The 17,543-nt window shown below is 46.9% G+C and overlaps 1 protein-coding gene across 1 annotated transcript in view; it reads right to left on the reverse strand.

Moving 5' to 3' along the window:
- The window catches only part of slco3a1a (solute carrier organic anion transporter family member 3A1a), a 190,834-nt gene that overhangs the window by 27,362 nt on the left and 145,929 nt on the right, over positions 1–17,543 (reverse strand). The window contains exons 3-6 of the mRNA XM_080214017.1: positions 12,388–12,486; positions 8,250–8,519; positions 6,289–6,453; positions 2,148–2,346 (exon numbers count right to left, since the gene is read on the reverse strand). Of these exons, the coding sequence (XP_080070143.1) occupies positions 2,148–2,346; positions 6,289–6,453; positions 8,250–8,519; positions 12,388–12,486 (733 nt within the window). The remainder of the gene's footprint in view (positions 1–2,147; positions 2,347–6,288; positions 6,454–8,249; positions 8,520–12,387; positions 12,487–17,543) is intronic.

The following is a 17,543-nucleotide window of genomic DNA, read 5'->3' on the forward strand; positions in this document are numbered from 1 at the left end:
TCAAGTAGGCATACGGCATGCTTGCCTTCATTGGTCAGGGCACTGAGTTTAAAAATTAGCAATCATGTTGCAGATTTATAGAACCTTCATTCGGCCAGACTTGGAATATAGTGTTCAATTTTGGTTGCCGCACTACCAGAAGGATGTGGAGGTTTTGGAGAGGGTACAGAAAAGATTTATCAGGATGTTGCCTAGTATGGAGGGCATTAGCTATGAGGAGAGGTCGGAGAAACTTGGTTTGCTCTCACTGGAACGATAGAGGTTGAAGGGTGACCTGATAGAAGTCTACAAGATTATGAGAGGCATGGGATAGTCAGAATTGGATAGTCAGAAGCTTTTCCCCAGGATGGAAGAATCAATTACTGGGGGCACAGGTTTAAGATGCATGGGGCAAGGTATAAAGGAGATGTGCGAGGCAGATGTTTACACAGAGAGTAGTGGGTGCCTGGGGAGGTAGTGGAAGCGGATACGGTAGTGACTTTTAAGGGGCATCTTGACAAATACATGAATAGGATGCGAATAGAGGGAGATGATCCCTGAAAGGGTAAGTAGTTTTAGTTTAGTTGGACAGCATGGTCGGTGCAGGCTTGGAGGGCCGAAGGGTCTGTTTCTGTGCTGTAATTTTCTTTGTTCTTTGTTCTAAAACCTCTCAACCTAAAAATGGGCTGCCACTGAGCCCAATACCTCAGCGTATTAATTGAATACAATATAATACCTTCCTTCTTCTGGATCCAGAGAGAATAAAGCTTCAATTTATTGTGAGTAAATCAATTGCAAAATTTAATTTTAAAACATTATTTTCAATATGCGACCAATTGAATAACTAAGTTATTCCTCCTTGTGTTTAATACCCAAGGGGGAACTTTCCAACTGTTCATGGTGATGGGATTCTCTAGTCCCGCTGCAGTCAACGGAGATTTGGCTGAGTGCCTTATTCTCTGTCCTTGCTTGCAACAGCAGAAGTTAATGAATCTCCAGTAGTGTCCCGCACAGTACACTGAATATGGTCCCACTTTTGGAATCCTTTGTATGGTTTGCTTTAGTCAATAGGCTTCATTTTAAGTTATTTCTGCCTATATAACTAAAGCTAAAGCTAACTTAAGCTAACTTGACTGCATTTTGGACTCAGCTGGGAATTCTGGGATGAACTTAGAAAGTGTCTACATTTGAAAGTGCAATGTTAACAGAAATGGTTTTTGTCATGAACAGCCTTTCATGATCACAGCTGCGAATTGTTTTTGAAAGTTTCAGGCTGTGTGTGCCCAGAAATTTCATAACATAGATAAGAAGATATAACGCTCAATACAGCTGTTTTTCAGTTGAGTTTTGCACAAGTTCAAATCTGTATTGGGACCAGGTTCCTGGGCCCCCTCACTCTCTCTTTCTCTCTTTCTTCAATATAAGCTGTCTCTTTCGCTCTCTGTAGTTTTTTTAATTTTAAACATTAATTAATCAAATAAGTTTCACTTCAGATCAGTTTTGCCTATGTCTAGTGGATAGGCATATGGATACTATTGGAATAGTTTAGGTTAGAGGGTCATTAGATTGGTTCCACTGGTCGGTGCAACATCGAGGGCCGAAGGGCCTGTACTGCGTTGTAATGTTCTATGTTCTATTCTAAGAAGAGAACAGACCCAACTCACTCTTGTAGGTGCGTTGCGTTCATGATGATGCTGTTGCTACTTGACTTTATACCTCCGCTCTGTCTTGCTTGTCTTTTAGCTCCTTTGACCTTTCCTGCTTCCCTCTTCCCAAAGAAAGCATTTAATCTGTAACCTGTTCTTGCAAATTACAATCTGCACTTCAACCTCAGGATCTCCCTATTTCAGTTCAGACCTTCAAACAGTGGAGGACATTGACAGGCAAACACAGAGGGCAGGATTTTAAGGCCTTGCTCATCCCAAAACCATAAAATCCCACCCAAGATCAATGGACTTGTTCATGATCTGCCTCTCGCCCGCTCTGATTACTGTGTCAGGCAGGCTGGTAAAATTCCGGCCTGAATTTCCTCGCGGAATATTCTTAAGTACCTTTTCTGACTCAAATCTAGGGAAAACTATAGCCCAATGCCAACTCCACAAAATCACCGTTCGCCCTAACAGCAGACCATCACAACAGCGTTCACAATTAAAAAATATCGTACTCACGAGTTTTTGTAAGGAACGGTGACCCCGGCTATGGGTCCCGTGTCGCATCCCAGGAAGAGAAAGGAAATGTAGCACGCGGTGGAGACGAGGTTCACCAACATGGCCATTCGAATGGCACCCAGGGGCGTCAAGCTGAGCTTCTTCACCAGGAGCCCTCCGAGGAAGATGCCCAGACATGCACAGGGAATGGCCGTCATTCCTACAGGGAAGGGTGAAGGAGGCGTTGTAAAATTAAACAGCCAGTGGGCAGGCAAGGATGCCTACTGCACCTGACAACAACGCACAAAGCTACCGCGCTTCCAAACAAAGCTGAGATCAAAATACAACAGCAACATCAAAAGTAAAACAAGATGAAATAAAAGCATCTTTAAGAGCTTTACAAGACAGTTAGCCTTGAAATGAAAACAAAATACTGGGAATCTTGGAGTGGGGTGCATGAGCAAGCCTGTTCATTGTTCAATTCCAGTCCTACATTGCAAGAAGGAAGAAAAGACATGAACATGGATAGAGAGAGAGAGAGAAACATAGAAATTATGAGCAGGAGTAGGCCATTTGGCCCTTCGAGCCTCCTCTGCCATTCATTTTGATCATGGCTGATCATCAAATACAATATCTAGATCCCTCCTACCCCCCCATATCACTCGATCCCTTGAGTCCCAAAAGCTATATCTAATTTCCTCTTGAAATCACACAATGTTTTGGCCTCAATTACTTCCTGTGGTAGTGAACACATTCACCACTCTCTGGGTGAAGAAATTTCTCCTCACCTCAGTCCTAAAGGTTTACCCCCTTATCCTCAAACCTGCTGCCACCCAGGATTCATGGGGGAAGGTGGGGGGTGGGGGGGGGGAACCAGCAGTCGGGGCAGGCTGGGGATGGTGGGGTGGGGGTTTGGACTGCGGGGCCGGGAGTGCGCAGGAGGGGAGGGCAGAGAGTATGGAGGGGGTGGGGTCGGGACTGAAGGGGGGGAGTTAGGACTATGGGGGTGGGGAATTGGTGGGGGGGGGTTGCTGGAGATCGGGACGAGTGGGAGGGGCGGGGTTCGGGGCTGGCTGAGGATGGTCGGCGGGGGCAGTGATCGGGACATGGTGGGGCGGAGAGCTGGCGTTACAGGGGTCATTGGGCAGGCCAGTGATCAGGAGACCGGCAGTGCGGGGTCCACTGCGCATGTGGCGAACTCAGCACTGACAGATCAGCGCACGCGCAGAGGCCCACTCAGCCTCTCCGGCAGGGATCCACTGAAATTTAATGATATCCACACTGGTGACCTTTGCAGTGCACAGAGTGCAGGAGATTCTAGTGTGGAACTCCCACTGAAAGAAAAACAGCATGAATTACTCCAGTTTTCACGCACATTTGACATTTTAAATTCTTTTGGGAGAATCCCGATTTCTGTGCAGCTCAAGGTCACCTGCGATCGGCTGGGCGCTGTCACTCACTACATTACCCATTCTAATAAATGACCAGTCAACAGCTGTCCACAGCAAGGATCAAACCAACAACTAGAGTCTCCAATTCCCATTGAAATCTGTGTGTTTTTTTTAACACAAGAAGAATTAAATTTGGACGTTGGTTACTAACAGCACAGTCCATTCACCCCGGGACTTGCTGTAACTGATGATGCGCTGATCAATTTTCTCTAACCCCCTGCCCAAAACACACCCTTGTTTACCCCCTCACCGGCACAGTGGCACTGCTGCCTCACAGCGCCAGGGACCCAGGTTCAATTCGGGACACTGTCTGTGTGGAGTCTGCACGTTCTCCCCGTGCCTGCGAGGGTTTCCTCCCACAGTCTGAAAGAGGTGCGGGTTAATTGCATTGGCCGTGCTAAATTCTCTCTTCGTGTACTGGGACAAGCACCAGAGTGTGGCGACTAGGGGATTCTCACAGCAATTTCACTGCAGTGTTAATGTAAGCCTACTTGTGACAATAATAAATAAAACAAAATTTGCTATTCCTTTCCTTGGTTCTCGCTGAATCCCTTAGAATCATAGAATGGTTACAGCACAGAAGGAGGCCTTTTCAGCCACCTTGTCTGTGCGAGCTCTGTAAATGCATTGTAGCCGCTCCCGCACCCCATCACTCTCCTGTAGACCTGCAATATATTTCTCACCAAATGATTACCTTTTGCTTTTGTTGAAAGCCACGCTGGAATCTGCCTCCACCGTGCTCTCAAACATTTATGGGGATAAGGCAGGAAAGTGGAGATGAGGATTGTCATATTGGATCAATCATGATCTCATTGAATGGCGCACACTGGACTCGATGGGCCGAATGGCTTGCTTCTGCTCCTATGCCTTACGGTCATACAGTCAGCGCATTCCAGATACTTACATACTCGCTGTGTAAAAGAGTATTTCCTCCTTCAGTCAGTATCAAACTACTGACTTAAAACATTGTGAAGCTGGGGATGGCACGGTGGCACAGTGGTTAGCACCGGTGCCTCATAGCACCAGGGACCTAGGTTCGATTCTGGACTGTCTGTGTGGAGTTTGCACATTCTCCCCGTGACTGCGTGGGTTTTCTCTGGATGCTCTGGTTTCCTTCCACAGTCCAAAAGTTAGGTTGAGTGGCCATGCTAAATTGCTCTTTAGTGTCAGGGGGATTGGCAGGGTAAATGAGGCTTATGGGAATAGGGCCTGGGTGGGATTGTGATTGGTACAGACCCGATGGGCTGAATGGCCCCCTTCTATACTGTAGTAATTCTATGATTTATGGATGAAGGGTCTAGGCTAACTTTATGATATACCTTGGAGCTTCAGATCTGCTCCCTAATACAATAAGCAGCATATTTACTAACCTAAAACTTGGTGAAACTGATGGAATGTCGACAACAGCCTTTATAGATTAAAGCGCACAATATCTATCCAACGATATTCATAATTTAATACACAGGAGGCACTTGCATCATCCTAACTGTAAATTACCCTGAAGCCACGCTCCGTTAAATCGCATTACGATGTGACAGCTACAAGAACCACTTCTCTAAGCTAGAAATCCAAATGTTACTTGAGCAACTCGACCTTTGAACTGTGCGACTGCCCTTCTCTCCTGCGGAGAATAACAGCTCAAGCCCGGCATCGGGGTAAATTTAATGGATTAAATAGACTTTGCATTGGAGAAATATTCAGCTCGGCTGAGCTAGGCTGGTATTAATGCTCCATGTGTCACATTGTGATTGGGCGCTTTCAAATCATCCCCAGACTTGGGGCTGCTGCAAGAGCTGATATATCCAGGGGCACGCACCAGCCTTCACATCTGTTCTCCAGGGGAAGGGAATTCCTCAGACTAATCATTTTCTGAGAGGGAAAAATTTTGCTCCTCTCAGTCTCAAACAGCTCATTTTTAAATTGTGCTCCCCTACCACCCCCTTGCTTCTAGACTCCCCCACAAGGGGAAACATTCTCTCTGCAGTCATCCTGTCAACTGCCCAAACACTCTCATACGCTTCACAGGATCATAGAATTTGTACAGTGCAGAAAGAGGCCATTTGGCCCATCATGTCTGCACTGACTCTCTGGCGGAGGATCTTACCCAGGTTCACCCCATCCCCATTTATCACACTAATCCCCCTAACCGACACATCTTTGGACACTAAGGGGCAATTTAGCATGGCCAATCCACCTAACCTGTACATCTTTGGACATTAAGGGATAATTTAGTACGGCCAATCCACCTGATCTACACATCTTGGGACACTAAGAGGCAATTTAGCATGGCCAATTCCACCTAACACGCACATCTTTGGACACTAAGGGACAATTTAGTATGGCCAATCCACCTGACCTACGCATCTTTGGACACTAAGGAACAATTTAGCATGGCAGTCCACCTAACCCACGCATCTTTGGACACTAAGCAGCAATTTAGCATGGCCAATCCACCTTACATTGGACTGTGGGAAGAAACTGGAGCACCTGAAGGAAACCCACGCAGATACAGGAGAGAATATGCAAACTTCACACAGATAGTCACCCAAGCTGGGAACAGAACCCGGGTCCCTGGTGCTCGCCCCAAATAACAATAACATTGCCTTTCATTCTTCTGGACTCTGAAGTCAATAGGTCCAAATCTTTCACAGCAAATCCCTGGCATCAGAGCCTGGCACCAGAACCTGGCAAAATGTGGCATCCTCACTCACCCAGAAGCTGATTGGCGGAGGAGGCAGAGAGGTTGAACTGCTGCTCGAGGTACTTGCCGAGGAAGGCAGCGAATCCGGCGACCACCGCGATCTCCATGCAGGCAGCAAGAACGATGCACGTAAACACCGGGTTGGACAGCAAGTGCTTGGTGACCTTAGGAATCACTGTGACAGGAGAAGCACAGAGTGAGACACCTTCACCCCAGAAACACAAATCAATCATCACCAGTAATCAGCAAACTTCAAACTGCCTGAATGGAGGATTACTCTCCATTCTCTATTAGACAGAACATGGCCAAAACACAAGGCAGCTTTTCACCCGATGGATCGGAGTTCAGAGATGTTAAACTGAGGCTCCCTCTGTCTTGGTTGCATGGAAAAATTGCAAGGCGTTATCACAAAGAAAAGCTGCGCAGTTCTCCAAGAAAACCTGGCCAATATTTATCCCCCAATCAACATTAGAAAAACAAATTAATATAAAAGCCAAATACTGTGAATGCTGGAAATCTGAAATAGAAACAGAAAGTGCTGGAAAAACTCAGCAGGTGTAGCAGCATCAGTGGAGAGAGAAACAGAGTTAATGTTTCAAGGCCAAATAACTCTCCTTTGAAACTTGAAACTGGGTTCCGATAAAGGGTCATCCAGAATCAAAACTATGTTCTCTCTGTCCAGCGGTGCTGTGATGTGGAGATGTTGGTGTTGGATAGGGGTGGGAACAGTAAGGAGTCTCACAACACCAGGTTAAAATCCAACAGGTTTATTTGGAATCACGAGCTTTCGGAGTGCTGCTCACCTGATGAAGGTCATGATGTGGAGATGCCGGCGTTGGACGGGGGTAAACACAGTAAGAAGTCTCACAACACCAGGTTAAAATCCAACAGGTTTATTTGGTAGCAAACACCACTAGCTTTCAGGCCTCCGACCCTCCATCAGGTGAGTGGAGAGTTCTGAAATCTCCACTCACCTGATGGAGGGTCAGAGGCCTGAAAGCTAGTGATGTTTGCTACCAAATAAACCTGCTGGACTTTAACCTGGTGTTGTGAGACTTCTACCTGAAGAAGGAGCAGTGCTCCAAAAGCTTGTGATTCCAAATAAACCTATTGAACTTTAGTCTGGTGTAGTGAGACTTCTTACTGTGCCCAGCGAGGCTGTGAGACCTGCAAGATTTTTTCACTATTTTCTGTTTTCACTTTACTTAAAACAGATTCATAGGATCCCTAAGGAGACCATTCAACCCATCAAGTCTGCACTAGCCCTTATCTCTGTAACCCTATGTAGTTACCCTGCTAGCTTCCCTAACACTGAGGGGCAAGTTAGCCTGGCCAATCCACCAAACCTGCACATCTTTGGAGCGTGGGAGGAAACTGGAGCACCCAGAGGAAACCCACGCAGACACGGGGAGAATGTGCAGAACTCCACGCAGACAGTGACTGAGGCTGGGAAACGAACCTGAGTCGCTGGCGCTGTGAGGCAGCAGTGCTAACCGATGTGCAACCGTGCATTGCCGGCATTAACGATGAGTGATGTTCGCAGGATCTGAGAGGTGTTCAGAGTTGATGTGGCGGCAACAACATACAGGGTTGTGTTTAACTTTCGCACCCATCCAGCAAGTCACTCATTCAAACAGAAAATGCTGGAAAATCTCAGCAGGTCTGACAGCACCGTTAGAGAGAGAATAGAGACAACATTTTGCATCTGGTTGACCCTTCGTCAGAGTTGTGATGCTGTGGCAATCCACACTTCCAGTTACGGTGCCTCAGCCAGTGTAAGCTGACAGTGAGTGGAGTGGAGATATTCGAACTGTGGGAGCATCACAGCCGAGGTGATGTAACCCTCACCTTGCGGAGGGCGGGAGGGGGTGGGCAGGGCTGGCTTTTATTAGCAGCTCGTTGCCCCATGGGATGGAGGAACACTCACCAACTGAGGCACCGGGGAGTGGAGGTGGGTGTGCTGTGACTAACCTCGCAGCTGCTGGAAGCAGGACGTGGTGTTGGAGGGTTGGAGGTGCTCTGCCACTCCATTGCTGGGTTTGGGTCTCTCGAAGCCCTGCGCGATGTTCTGCGGCAGCATGGCTTGCTCACTCTCGGCGATTCGGTCACTCTTGATGGTCAGAGACTGCGGGAAGCCAAACATGAAGAGAGCCGAGAAGAAGAGTAGAGCTCCGCAGAGGAGGAAGCCTCCCCACCAGGCTCCGATCCATCGGGGGTCCTCCGGTGAGATATCCAGCTTACCTGCAAGAAAAGGTGAAACCGCTCAAAGCAGCAATCCAACTGGTTTGTTCCTCAGGGTCCTCTCAACCAACAGTTACCCTGAATCATTGAGTCAGGCACACAGAGGTCACTGGGCAGTCTCTGCTCACTGAAGTACATTCATTGGCCTGTCAACTGGATCCTGTTTCACCCACACCGCACCCTTGTTTTCAAATCCCTCCATCGCCTCACCCTTCTCGGTCTCTGCCACCTTCCCAGCTCTCTGAGATCTCTGCACTCCTCCGACTCTTTCAACTTGCACAGACTCCACCACCCACCCTCACTTTCTTCAACCCACCACGGGTGGCTTTGCCCTCGAGCGGCTCAGGCTCTGGAACCCCCACCCTAAAGTTCTCTGTATCGCCATCTCTCTTCAGAGCTGCCATTCGGTGTGAGACTGAGCTGTCCCGAGCTGTCCCAAGCAGGAAGGTGTTTGATTCCCATCTGGAGATGTAAGCTGATTTCACTTGGGACAGCAGTATGGGAACTTAACCACTTGCCACAATGCCTGGAGCACAAAGAGGGGAGGTAATTTAACAGGTATCCTCGCTCCAGATCTGTGCTGGAAACTGTGTTTATGGGTGTGTGCATACTTGTGTGTACGTGGGTGAAATAGGGAAAGGGTTAATGGATTTTGTATCTAGAATATGTCACAAACATAACCCTTCATCATGACTGATTTTCTCAAGCTTATACTGCTCCTGGCAGTAATATAAGTTATTTGTTCATGTCTTACATGCTTTAACTTTCATTTTTATAAAGACAGATAGGTTAATGTGGCTGTTATTTTGTTGCTTTGTAAATCTTACCTATTTGTGTTAGTTGGACATCGTTACACAGGTGGTAGTTTACGATACCGGCTTTTGACAGCTGCTGATGGCAGATCACGATACCGGCTTTTAACAGGAAGAGTCCTGCTGGGACAGCCACAATCACACAAGTAACTTCAAAGACAGGGATGCTATACTGCTGCAGAAGGATTTGAATCGTGACCAGATTGAAGCCTGTGTCATGACTGCAGCTGCCAGCTGGATTGTAATCTCTGGTCAACTCTGAAGCTAAATCGTGGCCAGGGAAGGAAGACCTGGAGGTCTGGCAGGAATTGGAACTTTGAATCGTGATTACTGCTAGAGCTCATAATGTATAAATGCCCACTTGTGTTTGTGTTCTAAGAGAGGTCTGGTAGTCCATTGTAAAGAATCAGTTCTCCCAAAACTCTGGAATAAATGCCAGAGTTTTGAAATAAAAGCTACTGTACTTTGACTCACTAACAATCTTAGAGATATTATTTTACCTACAACAATAGGTATGTGTACATGTATGTACGTACCTGTGTGTATGTATGTTTGGATGTGTATATGTGTATCCGTGTGTACGTATGTATGTGTACTTGTGTTCTTGTGCGTATGTGTGCGTGTGTTTATGTATATTTGTGTGCATGTATGTGCGTACCTGTGTATATGTATGTTTGGATGTGTATACGTGTACCTGTGTGTACATGTGTATGTGTACTTGTGTTCTTGTGTGTATGTATGCATGTGCTGATGTATATATGTGTGTGTGTGTTCCTGTGTGTTTACTTATTAGCGTCACAAGTAGGCTTACATTAACACTGCAATGAAGTTACTGTGAAAATCCCCTAGATGCCACGATCTAGTGCCTGTTCAGGTACACTGAGGGAGAATTTAGCATGGCCAATGCACCTAATCAGCCCATCTTTCGAACTGCGGGAGGAAACCAGAGCACCTGGAGGAAACCCACGCAGACACAGGGGGAACGTGCAAACTCCACACAGACAGTGACCCGAGCTGGGAATCAAACCCGGATGTATGTATGAGTATGGCCAAAAATCTCCAACCTTGTTGGCAGCTGAAATTCCCTGGTGCCGCTGCAGTGAATGGAGTTTTGGCAGTGAAATGGGCATGGATGAGATTGGAGAATGTTTGCCTGCATGTGTGTGCAGGTATGTATACATACGTGGTGTGCATGTGTGTGTGTACATATGTGTGTGAGATTATGTCTGCGTGTGGGTACAATTGCATGAATGTACATAAGTGTATATGCATGTAAGTGTATACACATGTGTGTACGTGAGCCAGCTGAGGACATTCAGGGCTACAAGAGTTGAATACTGGTCATTGGAATGCATCCGAGGGTTCTGAAAGAAATGGCGGAGGTGATAGTGGATGCCTTGGTGGTTATTTTCCAGACGTTGCTGGATTCCGGGGAAGTGCCGGAAGATTGGAAAGTGGCTAATGTTACGCCGTTGTTTAAGAAGGGTGCCAGGCAAAAGGCGGGGAATTATAGGCCGGTTAGTTTAACGTCTGTTGTAGGTAAAATGTTAGAATCCGTCATCAAGGAGGAAATAGCGAGGCATCTTGAGGGGAATTGCTTGATAGAGCAGACGCAGCACGGTTTCGTTAAGGGGAAGTTGTGTCTGACAAATTTACTTGAGTTCTATGAGGATGTGTCTAGGGCGGTGGATAGAGGAGAGCCGATGGATGTGGTCTTTCTTGATTTTCAGAAGGCGTTTGACAAAGTACCTCACAAGAGGCTATTGCAGAAGGTCAGGAGACATGGAGTTGGGGGTAGGGTGTTAGCGTGGATAGAGGACTGGTTGTCAAATAGGAGGCAGAGAGTGGGGGTCAATGGGTGCTATTCGGATTGGCGGTTGGTGACTAGTGGAGTGCCTCAGGGGTCGGTGCTGGGGCCTCAGCTATTTACCATTTATATAGATGATCTGGAGGAGGGAACTGAGTGTATGGTGTCCAAATTTGCTGATGACACCAAGATTGGTGGAAAGGCAAATTGTGCGGAGGGTGTGGAGAGTCTGCAGAAGGATCTAGATAGGCTGGGCGAATGGGCCAGGAACTGGCAAATGGAATTTAATGTTGGCAAGTGTGAGGTGGTCCACTTTGGTAGGAATAATAGTAGGAAGGATTATTACTTACGTGGAGAAAAACTGCAGCAGGCGACGGTGCAGAGGGACCTCGGGGTCCTTGTGCATGAGTCGCAAAAACCCAGCTTGCAGGTGCAGCAGGTGGTCAGGAAGGCGAATGGGATGCTGGCCTTCATAGCGAGGGGGATTGAATATAAAAGTAGGGAGGTCTTGCTGCAGCTGTATAGGGCATTGGTGAGGCCACAGCTGGAGTACAGTGTGCAGTTTTGGGCGCCGTACTTACGCAAGGATATTTTGGCCTTGGAGGGAGTGCAGAGGAGGTTTACTAGGCTGATGCCGGAGTTGAGGGGGTTGAGCTATGAGGAGAGGCTGAATAAACTAGGCTTGTACTCGTTAGAGTTTAGAAGAATGAGGGGAGATCTCATTGAGGCATATAAGATGATGAATGGGATGGATAGGATAGAGGTGGAGAGACTCTTCCCACTCAGAAAGGACAGTAGGACTAGGGGGCACAGCCTCAAGATAAAGGGGGGCGGTTTAGAATGGAGTTGAGGAGGAACTTCTTCACTCAAAGGGTGGTGAATCTCTGGGATTCTCTGCCCGTTGAAGTGGTGGAGGCTGCCTCGCTAAATGTTTTTAAGACGCGGGTTGATGGGTTTTTGATAAGAGAGGGGATTAAGGGTTGTGGGAAGAGGGCGGGAATGTGGAGCTGAGCCACAACAGATCAGCCATGATCTTATTGAATGGCGGGGCAGGCTCGAGGGGCCAGATGGCCTACTCCTGCTCCTATTTCTTATGTTCTTATGTTCTTATTGCCACTTCTTGGCAGCCTGAAGCAGAAGGCGTGTGGGATAGACAACAGTGTGAGAGACATAGAGCAAAGGGGGCAAGAGAAAAATTAATACAAGAGGCAAAAGTTGTAAGACTAACAATTGTTAACTCTTTACATACTTGTGTCAATGAAAACCGCGTCCACGTAGAACTTGGTGCACAGAGAGCCGAGGATGAAACCACAAGCTGGGCCGAAGACCAGAGTAGTGAAGAGGATTCCTGTCAAGAACGACAAAAAACAAAAGTAGAGAAGAGGCAAACAGTTTTGTTTGAGTTCTTTGTCCGTCAATCTGTGGATAAATCTTGGAGCCTGGCTCAGGAATTAAAATGGCAGCAATGGCGGACACACTATAACATGGTCACGTGATCATGATTCGACTTGTGCTTGGTCATTAACCTGGAGAATTTTGGTGGATTGCTCTCCTATTGGTGCACTGTTTTTATGAAGCGTCGATTTCTGTCATCCTCCTGGTCCATGATGTCATAACCGGCCTGACAGAAAGGAACACTGGGAAAAATCCACAGAAGGAGGCCTAAACCCCTCGGCCTCAATCTCCAGCCTTGTCAGGAGAGGTGGCATTTGGTTACGACCTTGCACCCACAACTTTTAAATAACTAAAAGGAACGGCAATTTTGAGAATAAATTAAAAAAGGCTCCAAAATGAAGACTGAAAGTGGGGATAAAAGCAAGAAATTGGAATCAAAGCGGAAACTGGACCTCGCTACACTTCATGGAGCATCAACTCTCTGGAATCCTGAGTTTGGGAAGAGATGGACTCTTGGATCCATGATCGAACATGACCAGTTCTTTGTTCGTAGAATCATAGAATGGCTTCAATGCAGGGTGCCTATGGCCCATTGAGCCTGCACTGACAACAATCCCACCCAGTCCCGATCCTCATAACCTTGTGTATTTACCCTGTTAGTCACCCTGACACTAAGGGGACAATTTAGCACAGCCAATCAACCTAGCCCACGCATCTTTGGTCTGTGGGAGAAAACAGAGCACCCAGAAGAAACCCACGCAGACACAAGGAGAATGTGCACACTCCACACAGACAGTGACCCAGGCCGGAATTGAACTTGGGTCCGTGGTGTTATGAGGCGGTTGTGCTAACCACCATGCTGCTGTTCCATTAAGCCTAAAGCTAGATGGAAATGGGATAGACAAGGTCAGGGTGAGCTCAGGATTAGGGGACAGGATGGAGACAGTTAATAAGAGAGCAAGTGCAGGGTAATGTTGGAGTGTGTAAGAGCAGGGTGGCTCCGCACCAGACTGGCAGGATAGCTTCCTGTAGCCAGAGTTGGACCATGGCTTAAATTATGTTGTTAAAAAAAATCATGGAACATCTCAGTGGGAACCACAGATATGGGAAAGAGAGACAAAAGGGGGAAGTTAAGGACATTGTTTAAAGTGACACTTTTCCTTTTAGTCAATGGACAACCTGTTCAAGTCTAAACACTTTAAAATCAATCAGTCTGCTACATCACGTGGTCCCCATAAGATAAAATAATCACTCTTTTAGACAGCTTTTCAGTCTGTGATCGAATGTATTTCTCAAAGTTCACCACAGGATATGTAAATATTTATTTATTTATTATTAGTATCACAAGTAGGTTTACATTAACACTGCAACTGTTATTGTGAAAATCCCCTAGTCGCCACACCCTGGTGCCTGTTCGCGTACAGAGGGGGAATTTAGTATCTAACTAACATGTCTTTTGGACTGTGGGAGGAAACAGAAGCACCCAGAGGAAACCCACGCAGACAATGTACAGACACCACACAGACAGTGATCCAAGCTGGGAATTGAACCCAGGTCCCTGGTGCTGTGAGGCAGCACTGTGTCACCGTGCCACCCTGTATACTGTTACTCGGTCTGCTGATGGGAGAGCAGCAGTGAGTGATGTGACAAAGTTGGTATATATGTACACACGACAATATAGCTCGTAACTAGGACCATATAACAACGTAACACTGAAACACCAAGGCAAAACAGAGAACCCTGGAAAACCTCAGCAGGTCTGACAGTGTCTGTGGGGAGAGAATGGAGACAACATTTCGAGTCTGGATGATGCTTCATCAGAGTTCTAGTCTCTCTTCACAGATGTTGTCAGGCCTGCTGAGATTTCCCAGCGTTTTTTGCTTCTGTTTCAGATTGCCTTTAACACAGTCACTGACTGGGTTAACGAGACCATCACTTCCCGCTTAATCAGCTTCTGATAATGGTGTGAAGATGATACTTGGGCCAAAAATCTCTGTCCTCATTCATAGAATCCTATAATGCAGAAGGAGACCATTCAGCCCATCGAGTCTGCACTGACAACAATCTCACCCAGGCTCTATCCCCGTAACCCCACACATTTACACTGCTAATCCCTCTAACCTAAATTCCCGGGACAATAAGGGGCAGTTTAGCATGGCCAATCAACCTAACACACACATCTTTGGACTGCAGGAGGAAACCCACGCAGACATGGAGAGAACATGCCAACTCTGCACAGGCAGTGAGGCTGGAATTGAACCTGGGTTCTGGGCGCTGTGAGGCAGCAGTGCTAACCACTGTGCCAGGGATTCTCCAGTTCTGCTGGAAGTGAATGGAGTTTTGGCTGGAATTCTCTATTCTCACTTGTGAGGGGACGGGTATGGATGATATCGGGGAATGTTGCCCTTGAAAAGAATGTGTGTGGAATAATCCAACCACGAGCTGTCTGTGCGAGCCTTTCTGAAGACAGTCCCCGCCTTGGTGAAGGTTCACTTCAGGGACAATCCCCTGCTCTGTATTTTGAGGAACGTTAGACGGGATAAGTGAATAAGCAGCCAAGCCTCACATTGATGCAACAATCTATTGATACTGAGGGGGCTGAGACCCTGTGTCTGCCTTTCCCCCCTCTAATGTGGAGTACAGTGTCCCCTTCTGCTCACTAATGTCCTGTTTGTTGTGAGTTTATTGCTTTCCTCTGCTAGTTAATCCACACCATCTATTGTCCACCCCGGAGCTTTGACACCACCTAGTGGTAGCAATCTGTTGTTTCAGAATAAGAGTTAGGGAGAGAGTGAGGTCATTATTTACACTGCACCAAAAATATTGATTTGCAACTTGCTCAAGTCTATTAAAATCCTCAATCTCAACACCACTTCCTGAAATCCTCATTTATACAGGTTAAACTGGGGAGCAGTGTGTACCATCTACAAGATGCACTGCAGGAACTCACCGAGGTTTCTTAGGCGGCACCTTACAAACCCACGGTTTTTACCATTCAGGACAAAGGCAGCAGATACTCGGGAACACCACCACAGCTGGAGGTTCCCCTCCAAGTCACTCACAATCCTGACCTGGAGATCTATGGGCCGTTCCTTCACTGTCGATGGGTCCAGCTCCTTCCCTAACATCACTGTGGGTGTACCTACGCCACATGGACTGCAGTGGTTCAAGAAGGCAGTTCACCATCACATTCTCAAGGACAATTAGGGATGGGCAATGAATGCTGATCGAGCCAGCAAAACCCACATCTCACAAATTAATTAAAAAAAAAATCATCCTCTCCTCTTTTAAGGTGAGAGAAAGCAGTGGGATGAGTGAGTGTGACTGGGCCATCTGATCGTCAGAAACTAGAGATAGCATCTTACCTCAATGCCAAGAGTCTTATATTGTTCACCCAGAACCCATGGCATGTGGCACAGTGGTTAGTACTGCTCCCTCACAGCGCCAGGGACCTGGGTTCAATTCTGGCCTCTGGGTCACTGCCTGTATGGAGTTTGCACATTCTCCCTGTGTCTGCGTGGGTTTCCTCTGGGTGCTCCGGTTTGCTCCCACAGTCTAAAGATGTGTGGGTTAGGTGGATTGGCCATGCTAAATTGCCCCTTAGTAGCAGGGTAAATGCATGGAGTTATGGAGATAGGGCCTGTGTGGGATTGTGATTGGTGCAGACTCAATGGGCTAAATGGCCTTCTCCTGCGCTGTAGGATTCATGAGACTCCTCATCAACTGCAGCCACTGGAATAATACCCAGGGAGCAGAGCGCAATAAGCACCTTCTTACGCTGAGGGGAATTAATCACACTGATCCCCTGGACACCCGGCACCGGACATGGAGTGTACTTGGATTGTCCGTCCTGACTAGAAGTCTGGAGAGGACGATGATGAGGATGAGGAGGATGAGGAAGAGGAGGAAGAGGAGGAGGAGGAGACAACAACAACCCAGAGCTGCGAAGGGATCTAACATTGCAGTGCGCATATGTACTGGAAGCTGCATATTTAGTAAACAGCTGTCTGTTCTTTGCAGACAGAAAGAACATATTCACACATTGCTCCTGTTTCAGCTAAACAAAATAAGTGATAGCCATTCGTTGAATCATTCCTCAGGACAATGCCTTGACCAAACGATGCTTGGCAGCTAACTGTCAGTCACCTAGTGCATTCTCCACGACAACAACTCTACTAATCAGAGTCTACTTGCTAACCAATCAGCACTTTCTTCTATCTATAATCTATAATAGATTTTTCCTCTTATATTGTTATTCTGATGAGTGCAAGGCAAAAAGCTTTGACATTTATCTTTTCTCAGCAATGCTCAAGTTTTCTACCAAATAACCATTAATAAACACATGTTAAGCCAATATCAGAGTATGGCTCCAGTTTGTCTAAGGGGAGATAGGTCACAAATACCAACAACCAAAAACCACATCAAGTGTCTACAGATAAGACGGACCATCCAAACCCTGATGACAGCCATGGAGAGAGACATCAATGTAAAAATTACATCGGTACCAATTGTATAATCGCAGCTAGAGAGTAAAGAAAAACATGATAACAGCTCATACTTACAACCCGATGAAGGAGTAAGCAAAACGGAGAGAGGTAAGATGATGGCCTAGTGGTATTATTGCTGGAGTATTAATCCAGAAACTCAGCTAATGTTTTGGGGACCAGGGTTCGAATCCTGCCACGGCAGATGGTGGCATTTGAATTCAATAAAAAATATCTAGAATGAAGAAACCATGAAATCGTTGTCAATTGTCGGAAAAATCCATCTGGTTCACTCATGTCCTTCAGCGAAGGAAATCTGCCATCCTTGCCTGGTCTGGCCTACATGTGGCTCCAGAGCCACAGCAATGTGGTTGACTTTTAGCTGCCCTATTTGCACTCAGTTTAAGGGCAATTAGGGATGGGTAATAAAAGCTGGCCCAGCCAGCAATGCCCGTGTCCCATGAATGAATGAAAAATACCGTACAGGGTAAGCGGTGCTTGACTCTGTCTCACTGGCCTGCAGAGA

This window comes from Carcharhinus amblyrhynchos, chromosome 28 (genome assembly GCF_965287045.1).
Source record: "Carcharhinus amblyrhynchos chromosome 28, sCarAmb.v2.hapA, whole genome shotgun sequence".
In the NCBI taxonomy this organism is placed as follows: domain Eukaryota; kingdom Metazoa; phylum Chordata; class Chondrichthyes; order Carcharhiniformes; family Carcharhinidae; genus Carcharhinus; species Carcharhinus amblyrhynchos.